Source organism: Miscanthus floridulus, chromosome 8, assembly GCF_019320115.1.
Source record: "Miscanthus floridulus cultivar M001 chromosome 8, ASM1932011v1, whole genome shotgun sequence".
Classification (NCBI taxonomy): Eukaryota; Viridiplantae; Streptophyta; class Magnoliopsida; order Poales; family Poaceae; genus Miscanthus; species Miscanthus floridulus.
In genome coordinates, this window is record NC_089587.1 from 112,120,364 (window position 1) to 112,132,524 (window position 12,161).

The window sequence follows — 12,161 nt, forward strand, 5'->3', positions numbered from 1 at the left end:
CGAGTATGATAGTCTTAGGGGGAGTGACATATCTAGGGAGAGCTTAGTTTATCTATTAGACTATTTATTACATTTCGAGTTTTATGTGTGATACATTATTATGCATTTGTGTGTTTACTTTTATGCATCAAACTGTATTTTTGTGATAGTGATATCTACGTGATCGTGAAATATGACATGTGTGCTCTCTACTTTGAATTATTTATATGTCATATCACTTGTGCTATGCTCATTTGCTTTGCTTCTGCGTTTTACTCCGATGCAAATGAGCTTTATTTCTTATACTCATGCTTATTTCATATCTTTTGAGTACATCATGTTGGCGTGGGTCATATAAGCTTGCCTAACTCTTTTGTTCTTATTGTCAAAAGCTTATATGATCCAAGCATGTTAAAAACCTCAACTCTTTCACATACTCGAGGTAGTATTGTCATCAATCACCAAAAAGGAAGAGATTGAAAGCATCTTGGCCCCTAGTTGGGTTTCAATGATTAATGACAATACATGATTACTATGACTAACGTGTGTTTTGCGGAGGCAATTAAGTTAGGTCATGGTAATGAAGATCGATTGGGCTATCATGGTGGTCATGCCCATACGATGGAAATCATTTTGGTTTTCAAATGATGGACGGCAAGGTTAAGGATGGACTAGTTCTAAGTGTCGTTTGGTGTTGAAGAGACACTTAGAGTAGTTTAGGACATTGTTTTTTCTTTGGCCGTACTATTAAGGGGGTAAGGACGGGTAGCTTGACCTAGGTGAGTCTAGTGGGTTAGGTGTGGTGCACACTTACTAAACCTAGCACTAGGTAGCTCCTAAAAAGCCCTTAGATCTATTGGAGCAAACTTCACTCACGTATGTTCGAAAGTTGGAAGTGAATGGAGGGTCAAATACTGACCAGACGTTGGCTTCGGTGTGACCGGACGCTGACGTAGAGTCCGGTCAGTTCATTTGATTAAGATGAAGTTGTCTGGAGGTGACCGGCCGCTGAGAGATGAAGTGACCGAACGCTGAGGGCCAGCATCCGGTCGACTCCAGTAAGGTTCTAGAGAGGGAAAATCACGACCGGACGCGTCCGGTCACACTTTAAACACTAGAGTTCGGGGTGAACTGACCGGCGCGTCCGATCAACATGACCGGAGCGTCCGGTTACCCCGCAGAGGCACATAACGGTTCATTTTTCAGCCCATGTTATAAATACTTCCTCCATTCGTGTGTGGGGATACTTTTGCTTATTTCAACAGCTGAGAAACACCTTTGAGAGTGCCAAGAAGAGCAAGGTCCTAGTGAGGTGATTAAGATTTGAGAATCCCAAAGAGAGCCCTCATTAGTGATATCAAAAGTAGCAAAGTGTGCATCCACCCTTCTCATTAGGCTTGTTGTGGTCAAGTGAGAGTTCATGCTTGTTACTCTTGGTGATCGCCATCACCTAGACGGCTTGGTGGTAATTGGGAGCTTGGTGATCATCCGGCGGAGCTTGTGGATGATCCAACTTAAGTTGTGAGCAGTTGTGGGTGATTTACCGCGATGGAGTGTCGAAGAATCAACCCGTAGAGAGCACTTGATCCTTGCGTGGATCAAGGGGGAGCTACACCCTTGCGTGGGTGCTCCAACGAGGACTAGTGGGGAGTGGCGACTCTCCGATACCTCGGCAAAACATCGTCGCGTTCCTCGTTCTCTCGTTACTTTGAGCATTTACTTTGAGCAATTCAATACTTGTCTTTATATTCATAGGATTGCCATGCTAGAGTAGGATTGGAACTTAGGTTACAAGACTTCTTGTGCGATAGAATATTAGAAACACTTTCTAGGCACAAGAGGTTAATTAGGCTAACAATAGGAGTTGATTATTGCAAAGAAATTTAGAATTAGCCCAATTCATCCCCCCTCTTGGGCATCTTGATCCTTTCACACGCGCGCAGGCCGTGGCAGCACAGCAGGGCAGCCGTTAATGGCGAAACGACACGCGGGTAGCCTCGGCAAGCCCACGTGCACGAAGACAGAACGGCAGCGGTGCAGAGGCACAGGCGGACGCGACGGTAGCGTGCTATGGCGCGGTGGGCAACAGCGCGGTGCAGCGAGCTGGGGCACAGCAATGATGGCGTGACGGCGCATGCTGGGAGCTAGCGGTGGGGTAGTAGCGCGGCAGTGAGGTGGGGTAGCTACGCGCTAGGGCTGTCGGCCACAGCGGCCGGCTGAGCGCGGCCAGGCGCGCGCGTGGGCGACGTGTCGACGACATTGCTCAATTACGTGGTGACCACGCCTACGCGAGGAAACCGACCGAGGACGTGCCATGCACGCTTTTTAAAGCGTCCAAAACAACTAATCGGTTTGTCAAACACCCAAACCATTTTTACCATACTTTAGAGGGTACATTAGGCTACTAAAACAGGCCATGACACTACTCTACTTCTTAACTAAATTTTTCTACAAAAATTGATGAACAAAGCAATGTCTACCCTTTCCAAAGTTCAAGAAATTTTCTAAGTTTTAAATGGATTTCTATTTCTAGTTGCATTTTGAAGCTATTGAAATTTGTACTTAACCCAATTATTTCTCTACACCAAGTATTTCATTGTCAACTATAATCCTTAGACTTTCAACTTTATTTAGGCCTCTCATGCATGTTCTCTAGTGCTTTCGTTCAATAAAAATTCGCGAACATCCTAACTTGATAACTTCAAGTCGCGAACAACCTTTTGTTTTAAGTTTTTATGGTTCGTTTAAATTACACTGCTTCACTTGTTCATATTATCACATGTAATAACATTTAAGCATGATGCTTAGGACATGTTTTAGTAAATGATTTACGGCGTAATACCGAGGGTGTTACAGGCGGCCATGGCGCCGCCGCGACGTGGCCACTGATGTCGGAGCAGAAGTAGCATCGTAGTGGGGCGCGGTCCAGTAGCGACACCGATGGAGCTTCCTGTCGCTCACAGCACTCCCCTCTTGATTGGACTAGGGTTAGGAACCTCGGTGGGGCGCTGGCGGCTGCGGTGAACCTCGTACCTTGCGCCCCGACCCCCACCTTCCTGTTTACAGTGCTACGCGACGGGAGCCCATCAGCCAGGAGAACGGCTGAACGCCCCTGATCAAGGCGCGGATCAAAGGCCCAATTAGCCGTTAGACCAACTTAGTGGAGATGAATCTAACACATTCACCGTCACCGGCTCCGTTTGTAGGGGACACAGCAGAAAGCAGAAAGCAGCTTCTCGCAGCAAACTCCTCTCATCCTTTGGATGCTGCCCTAGTTTTTTTCTGTGCATCTTGTGAGTAAAAAACTCTTGGGCTGGAAGCTGCTTTCAGACGGCGGCATCAACGTTCAGTCTGTTCTTAATTATATACATTACCTTCAGAGGTTAGTATACTACACTATTTATATGTCTTGGAGCATAATGATTGGAGAAAGCTCCGTGAGCCGCTTCGGATCTGTTTCTGTTGTACTCCTACGGCGGCCTGAATGTTGGATTGGATCTCGGCCCAACAACTCCTTTTGACGCGAACGAACCGGATCTGTGCGATTTCCGGATCGTGAGGAGAGACCAGGAGCGGACAAGTTGCCAACCAGAGCAGCGCTCGATCGTCTCTCGTTGTGGTTGTGAATTGTGATGGCCTTGTCCTTCGTCCAGTTGTTCTTGTCCTTGTTACAGCTCGTCTCCTTTGGCTTGTTCCTGCAGCATATCTTGTGACGGTCACTGATTCACACTGATTCACACTACTCCATCTCTGATCTCTGACACCTCGCTCGCCGCATCGTAGGTTCATGTCGTGACCGAGGAACGATTTTCAGGGGGAGAGAGGGAAAACACCGAGAAGAAGACGCAAACAAGCCACATGTTTGCGGCGGCAGGAGTGAGCAGCAGTAGCCTGAAGGCACCCTGCTGCCCGCCTGACTGATTCATGTGCGCTTGCTGTTAGCCTGTCGCTGAGCACGGCGGCCGGCCGTGCGGACCCGGCATGGTATACCGATGCGCATGCGCGCGTGGCGGCGTGGGTGGGTGGGTCGCGCTGGTGCGTCTCCGTTACGGCTACCGCCGGCCGGGCAGCCGCGTGATGAGGCGAGGCCGGACGAAGCCGGCCGCGTAATCGCCCAAGCCGGGTGCACACCACAGAACGCGTGGCTGGCGGATACCCGCCGGCCGGCACGGGCGCACACAGGCTGCTAGCGCTGGCCAGACAAACGATGGCTGCGGAGAATCACGCACCCCGTTTGCCCATTGGCCACTGCCATCTGAGCACCTCTTTTTCCTCCTCCATCCATACCCTTCCGCTTTTTCTACACCAATGAGCAATGATACAGGCAGCACCAAGTGGCCCCAAATACCCTGACCACTCACCACTCTCTGTCGTCTAACACTCAGCCACTCACTCTCGCCCTCTCCATCAGCTCACATGGCCATGCAAGATTTACGCTCACGGCTTACCCATCTGATCTCACCAACCACCAGCTGGTAACCGGGATGAAACCTGCCCACCTCCACCTATAGGCAGCATGCAAGACCCTGTCCATCTTCCTTTGGGGAGAGTAAAAAAACACAACCTAGAAGAGCATGTGGCATGTGCACACATGGATCGGAGACTCAGGCCAGAGCCAAATATGAGCAAAGCGTCGTCCGTCCTTGGCGTCCCCATCATGGCTCGGGCGCCACCACCACTACACTAGCACGCCATATGCCTCAGTCCAAGCTATATAAGCCGGCGCCGTTGCACGCCGCTTCCTCCATCTGCTAGCTGGCCGGCCGGCTAGTTGGGACAGCAGCGAGAACTAGCTCACTGCCTCACTCGCCTCTGCCCCTGCCCGCCCAAGATCCGGCCGTCCCGCCGTGGTCGCGCCAAAGGGTGCGATCCATCCATGGACGCCGCCCGCGGTGGCGGCCACAGCAGCGCCGCCGCCTCCTTCGCCGCCGGCATCGCGGAGGAGGCGGCGCGGCTGTGGTCGGAGCTCCAGCTCCCCGTGCGCGTGGACTGGGCGGCCGTGGCGGCGCAATGCGCGTACCTGTGGGCGCACGCGCGGGCGCTGCTGCTCGTGCCGGCGGTGCGGCTCCTGGTGTTCCTGTCGCTGGCGATGACGGTCATGATACTGGTGGAGAAGCTCTTCGTCTGCGCCGTGTGCCTCGTCGTCTGGGCGTTCCGGCTCGGCCCGCACCGCCGGTACCGCTGGGAGCCCATCATCGCCGGCAGCGCCGACGGCGGAGACGAGGAGTCCGGCGGCCACGGCGGCGGCGGCGAAGCCAAGTACCCCGTGGTGCTGGTGCAGATCCCCATGTACAACGAGCGCGAGGTGAGTGGCCGATCGATGAGCGTGAGCTAGCGCAGGCGCGGCACATTGCTTGCTGGCGTAGACGCCTAGTAGTGGACATGATGAGCTGGTAGCAGGCAGAGTGGATTAATTGAGCTGGTTATTTTGACCGTGCATGTTGGTGGTGACTGATGGACGATTTTATTAATTTGGGTGCATGCTGGAATGGGTGGTGGCGAAGGTGTACAAGCTGTCGATCGGGGCGGCATGTGCGCTGGAGTGGCCGTCGGAGCGCTTCGTGATCCAGGTGCTGGACGACTCCACGGACCCCGTTGTAAAGGTACGTACCGTACGCCGGCGACCTGACCGCTCCCCTCTTCTCTATCTCAGGTCTCAGCCCCCGACCTTTTGCAAACCGCGGACTGGTAGTCAATTTTAGTGTAGGATACGAAACTCCGACCGTGTCGTCACGGCGGCACTCGCGCGGTTCGTCCCGTCGCCGTATATCGTGTAATCAGAATTGAGAATGACCCCCTGGATTATTTGGCACGGTGACAGCTACGTAGCAGCAGTGGGTCAGAATGTCCCGCCGGTGTGTACACGTCGGCGCCGTCGGGGCGCACTAGCTACTAAGGCAAAGGCCAGGTACGAGCGGGTACGGAGAGCGACGGGCGGACGGGGCTCGGGGTGGCCTGGCGCGTATGGCATAGCGTCCGTCCCGGCGCGGTCGCGACAACGCCTGCCGGCTGCACTAGTGCACCACACCACCAGTAGGCAGTCCTAGCCTAGTACTGGGCTGGGCTGGGCTGGGCTGCCTGCCTGCCGATCGATGGATGTGGATGCGCCTCTGACTTCCTTGCTTGCCGGCGCAGAAACGCGCCAGAAATCCGCCGGGGTTCCGGGAGTAAAAAAGAGACACGTACGTGCGGGTTGGTCGTTCCTACTGCCACTGGCCACTTGCCAAGCAGAAAGAGTTATCGGAATGGCGCGGACCGCCGGCTGCCGCGTTTCCTGGCCGGCGGGCGGCGGAGCTATGGCCGCTGTGTCTGTGTGTCACTAGCGTGTACACGTACACGTACCAAAACGCAATGAAAACTGCAATAGTAAGCACGACACGACGGCGTGCACAACAGCTTATGCACGCGGACCAACCAGACGGATCTGTGGCGCCCCCACCTGCTCGATCGGTCTGTATTCTGGACCCCATCGAACAATGCAAGTCTATGCGGCAAGCCAGTGCCAGTGGTCCACATACCTCGGCCGGGCCCAGTCATGCATTGTTCCGTCCATGGACCATGGTACCATTAGGAGTATATGCTTAGCGGCTTAGGACATTTTTTGAGCTTTTTTCCCCCCTTGACTTGATGACAATGATGGAAGTAGGTTTGTTTCAAAAAAAAAAAAAAAACACAATGATGGAAGTAGGCAAAAGCACCTTTAGACTTTAGTTACAGAATAGGCAGGCTCGAGATTCCTAGACAATTTTACGCATGTGCACCGCGCACGTCGACACAAGTATGATCCCCTCTTCGATTAATAAAAATCACGGCAAAAATTTTACCGTCATTTCTAAAAAAAAAAAAAAAAAAAATCTCGTGTCTTCATCTTTCGTAGTTGCCCTGCCTCCGCTCCTTCGGATCCCCGCGTCTCTCTAACCCTAATTAGCTACCTTTCAAGTGACCTCTCGTCGTCGACACCCTCCTCCTCCCTGTCCAATGAGATATCCTCACGGGCTGCTCAGCAGCGCCCCTGTCCCTCGCTCAACGCCCCTCAACACGTCACCAGTGTTGAGCCCCTCCCTCTTCTAAGCCCGCCGGCCATTGAAACACTCTTCTTCCTTGAAAATTTGATACCCTAACCTTAAATCCCACCGGTACGGTTGTATCATCCACCGCTCCACGCATGACCTTGCCGTTAGCTGCCCCGGCCACTGCCTGCCTCCTCATTCTCCTAATTTCGGCGGCGTCCTTGTGCATCCGTCGTTTTTGGGTAGCGATGCGCGCACGAACAAACACAAAGATTGTGCTTGTGCATCCACCTCAGCATCCGCTATTATACCTGCTCTCAAGCTAGCTGGAACTTGCCTTTTCCTTGACAGTTACGTTCTCTGTTAGGAGCTCGTGTGGCTGCACGGATCCCCAAGCCATCCAACGGCTCCGCCCAGCCCAGCCAGAGACGGCCGTCCTGCAGGCTGCTGCTGGCTGGCAGCGGCATGCATGCGCCAGCGACGACGACACCGACGGCCGGCCGGCCTGAGCCATATGTATACGCTGCGTACGCGCGCGTATGGCATGGCACGGCGATCGGTGCGTGGCGTCCGGGGACCGGGGAATGAAAGAGACGTGCCTGTTGGTTCGTACGTGCTCGGACGGCGACCGGTAGCACGAGCTAGCTAGAGCGGGCAGCAGCGCCGCCGCGGTCCACGTCAACCGCCGCCGACGAGGCACAGAATAATTGCGTCGCGTCGTGGGCTCGTGGCAAGAACAACAGCACAGACCACGCCGGGGAACGATCTTCTTTTTCTCACCTGCGCCTGCGCGCCGTGCGGCGGGATCTCGGCCGGCGCTGCCACGAATGTAAGCCGTGCAAGTGCTGCAATCCTGACTGCAAATTAAGGCATCCTGATCCTGGCTCGATCGTGCACGTTCTCGTGCCATGCGGCTGATGCCAAGCCCCACTGGGCACTGGGCACTGGCCACGTGGGCACTGGGCACTGGCCACGATTCGCTGCGAGGCCTCACATGGAATGCAGGAAGGCTGTCCCCCACAAGAACCTTTTCTTCTACCCCTGGTCACCATTAAAATCGATCACTGTTTGCTTGCTTGCTTGTTTGTTTCTTCAAGCCCATCTCCTTTAATGTCGGATGAGGTTATTCGGCCGGGGTGGAGCAGTTGTAGCAGCCACCGAACTACCGACATCGCCGGTAGGGAAAGAGAAATTGCTGTAGGAATATTGATGAAAAAAGTGCTCCTAAAGTAGCGGTACCGAACAACCGACAACGACAAAAATCTTACTCCGGCGAGCCATGTTTCAATTTCCCTGAATTCGTGCGAGGATCCTCAAATTCAATCGGGATTTTTTTTTTTTCAAAACATAAACTTGCGGAATTACGGGATCCGCGGTTCGTCAAAACATGAAGTTGACTACTGGGCCGCAAGATGCTATTGAACTAGGTACCCGTATAATCGCACAAATCCCGGTCCCAGTATGGGCCGTTTGGGTGCCCCAGACGTATTGGGCTGGACGTGTTAGCGTGTCATGGGCTCGCCCTAGACGCCGAACTCCGGCGAGGCCCCGCCGCCAGCGCCGGTCATGGCAGGACGGCGAGCGCTGCGGGGTCCCGGGGCCGTACCGGCGAGGGCGTCACAGGCAGGCGTCGGGGGTAGGGTATCACTCGCGTCATCAGGGCGTCTGGTGCCTTGCCGTCGGAGGTATGGCGCCTGTGGATTTGGTTCACGTGATTGCTAGCTAAGCCTGTCTTGCTCGTGGAGCGTGGACGGCTCCAACAGCGAGTTGATTCAGTTCCTGGAGGCGATTTGGCCCGTCCGGATGCCCTCCGATTCGTCCGTGGTATCTGTAGGTTAAAGCCTCCATTTTTTTTATATGTTAATGAGTCGATGAGATGAGCATGGTTAACTCTTCTGCACTCTTCATGCTGTTTTAATTTGAGTTATTCTTCTGATATAATACCATTGAACAAGTGACCTGTGTGACCATCACTTGAGGACAATGCCAGTCGATAGTTCCAGCAGTAACCAAGTCCCTGTAGTTATCTATCTCTGTTCCCATTTCTAGGATTTGGTGGAGATGGAATGCCAGAGATGGAAGAGCAAAGGCGTTAACATAAAGTACGAGGTCAGGGGGAACCGGAAGGGGTACAAGGCCGGCGCACTCAAGGAAGGATTGAAGCATGAATATGTCAAAGACTGCGAATACATTGCCATGTTTGACGCTGACTTCCAGCCCGAGTCCGATTTTCTCCTGAGGACTATCCCGTTCCTCGTGCACAACCCAGAGATTGCCCTCGTCCAGACTCGCTGGAAATTTGGTTAGTACAGATGCGACCTCTTGCTGTAAATGTTAGTTTGAAAACAACTAGCAAAAATGATATTGTGATAAACTTTTGCTGTTCTAAGTGTCTTTGAACCATATGCGCAGTTAATTCTGATGAGTGTCTGCTGACAAGATTCCAAGAAATGTCGTTAGACTACCATTTCAAGTATGAGCAGGAGGCAGGGTCCTCAGTGTATTCATTCTTTGGCTTCAATGGTACAGTCATGTCCTCTCATATACATGATTCTAGCATCGAATTCGGAAGCTTAAACCTTTCTGATGACGGGGGCCTTACGAGAGCAATTTTCGTCTTTTAGGGACAGCTGGTGTCTGGAGGATTTCAGCGATCGATGATGCCGGGGGCTGGAAGGACCGGACGACAGTGGAAGATATGGACCTGGCTGTCCGTGCGATGCTGCAGGGATGGAAATTCGTTTACGTCGGTGACATAAAAGTATGCCGGTGCTCCATTACTTGCTTGTAGGAAACTCAAGAACATAACAAGAAACGAATCTAACAATCCTCAGGATACTGCATCTGTATGTGCTTAGGTCAAGAGTGAATTACCTAGCACATTCAAGGCATACCGGTTTCAGCAGCATAGGTGGTCATGTGGGCCGGCAAACCTGTTCAAGAAAATGATGGTAGAGATTGTAGAAAACAAGGTCTGTTTATTTTTTTTCAGACTTCCTTTACAAGCGCAACATATCACAGCATTGACTGACTGGTGTGCCCTTTTCTCTTGTGTAGAAAGTGTCACTGTGGAGTAAAATCCACTTATGGTACGATTTCTTCTTCGTTGGGAAGGTTGCTGCTCATACGGTGACATTCATCTACTACTGCTTTGCGATCCCTTTGTCTGTTTTGCTCCCTGAGATTCAGATCCCTCTCTGGGGAGTTGTTTATGTCCCAACAGCCATAACCCTCTTGAAGGCTCTTGGCACACCGAGGTAATAAGTGTGCCAAGGTTCAAGTTTTTGAATGATACTATTGTTGTTTCATCATTTAACACCTGATGACCTGAAAGCTTCTCGCCGTTACAGTTCATTTCACCTGGTGATCCTCTGGGTTCTGTTTGAGAATGTCATGTCGTTGCACCGGATTAAAGCTGCAGTAAGTGGTCTTCTGGATGCTGGTGGACGAGTCAATGAGTGGGTTGTCACTGAGAAGTTGGGCGACACCAGCAAGGCAAAGCCTGGCACCAATGGATCAGATGCTGTAAAGGTGATAGATGTTAAGCTAACAGAGCCCCTTATTCCGAAGCTAGTGAAGAGGCGAGCAAAATTTTGGGAGAGGTAAGTTTATCTATTATCATTAAGAGTTTCTCAAAGCTAGCATAAAACTAGTGTAGATTTTATGCACTTATGAGAATGTGCATAGTGTTAATGGCATACTTTCTAGTGTCTTCAAATGCTTATAAACAATCTCTATATCAGGTACCACTGCTCAGAACTTTTCGTTGGAACCTGCATACTTCTGTGTGGTTTCTATGACTTGCTTCTTGCAAATAAGGGATACTACATTTTTCTCTTCCTTCAAGGCACGGCTTTCCTTGTTGTTGGTTTTGGGTATGTCGGCACACTACCTCCTTGCACTGCATAAGCTGTCGTGGACAACTGATACACCTGCTTACCAGAACCTAAGCAAGCAAAGCTCCTGTCTCCTGCACATATCGAACTCCGGAATTCAATGATAGTTGAGCATTATTCCCATCAGTCCTGGCCAGAGATGATCCACTGCCAAGAAGGTTGTTCAGATATCGTCGTCATGCTCCTGTCAGTCTTGGTCAGATTTGAGCCAACCATTCTTTATTGTCAAGAAGGCCATTCAAATAGTGTCACCATTCCAAATTTATAATAACAGTGTTTACTGAAGCATCATGACAAAAAAAAAATGATTGGTGCAGCAGCATTTTGTTCACATCCCGTAGAGATGCAGTTCACAGTCGTGAAAGAATTGCAGCTGCTGTAAATGGAATAGCACTAGCTGCCAATTTATGTAGATCTCCGAACTCGTAGTTTTTTTTTTGAATTTAGTGATATTACTCAGTGTTCAGATCCATAATGGAAGATTGTGGGCTTCCTCAGTTCATAACCTGTGTAGGCTTAATAAAACTTGTAAATGTAAATTGTTATTAACACTAATAATTTTGTCGGATCCGGGCAGTTCTTGAAATGCAAATGTAGCATGCAAATATTTTCCTGCAAGAAGCCAAAGATAACTTCTGAGTAATGCATTTGATCAGACATTTTACTTGATGTGGCACATGGAATAGTGGATCTATTTACTATTGAGCAGCAGCCATTTTGGTTATTGTCGGTGAGATACGTCTGGCAGTCTACCGAGAGGTATGTCGGTGGAGGTGCACGTGAGAGAACTAGATGGTGACACAGAACGCAAGAGGCAGCGATTTAGATAAGTTCAGGCCGTCTGTTTGACGTAATACCCTACGTTCTGTGTCTTTCGGTGGATTGTATTGCATATGATGAGATGCCTTAAGCTAAGCTTAGAATCCATATAGGGATGTCGACTAGAGGACCCCTGCCCCTCCTTATATGTTCTGGAGGAGTAGGGTTACAAGCAAAGTATTATATTTGGTATTATATAATATCTAATAAATCACATCTTACTGTAGCATTGCGGTGCACGCGCGACTAGTGCCATGCGTCGCATACCCTGATCTTGTGGGCTAAGGCACCTCTGATGGTGCGGCCCATATCTTGTCCTGTGGGTATCGGGGGTTATACTCCCACAGTTATATTGATCACCCATGGTTGAAGTTGTGAATGTTTTGGGGGTACCGGACGTCCAGACTCTAGCTCCCTATCCGGATGCCCGCGTTGCTGCGTCCTGTCTCGCGTCCCG

The 12,161-nt window shown here is 51.1% G+C and overlaps 1 protein-coding gene across 1 annotated transcript; it reads left to right on the forward strand.

Annotated features, from left to right (window-relative positions):
• Positions 1 to 4,421: 4,421 nt before the first annotated feature.
• LOC136477164 (probable glucomannan 4-beta-mannosyltransferase 11) lies at positions 4,422 to 11,492 on the forward strand. The gene is made up of 9 exons (XM_066475227.1): positions 4,422 to 5,284; positions 5,484 to 5,582; positions 9,039 to 9,291; positions 9,402 to 9,512; positions 9,614 to 9,750; positions 9,848 to 9,961; positions 10,047 to 10,246; positions 10,340 to 10,591; positions 10,733 to 11,492. Exons 1-9 carry the CDS (start codon positions 4,856 to 4,858, stop codon positions 10,896 to 10,898), a joined length of 1,761 nt encoding a protein of 586 aa, XP_066331324.1. The 5' UTR covers positions 4,422 to 4,855; the 3' UTR covers positions 10,899 to 11,492.
• Positions 11,493 to 12,161: the final 669 nt, after the last annotated feature.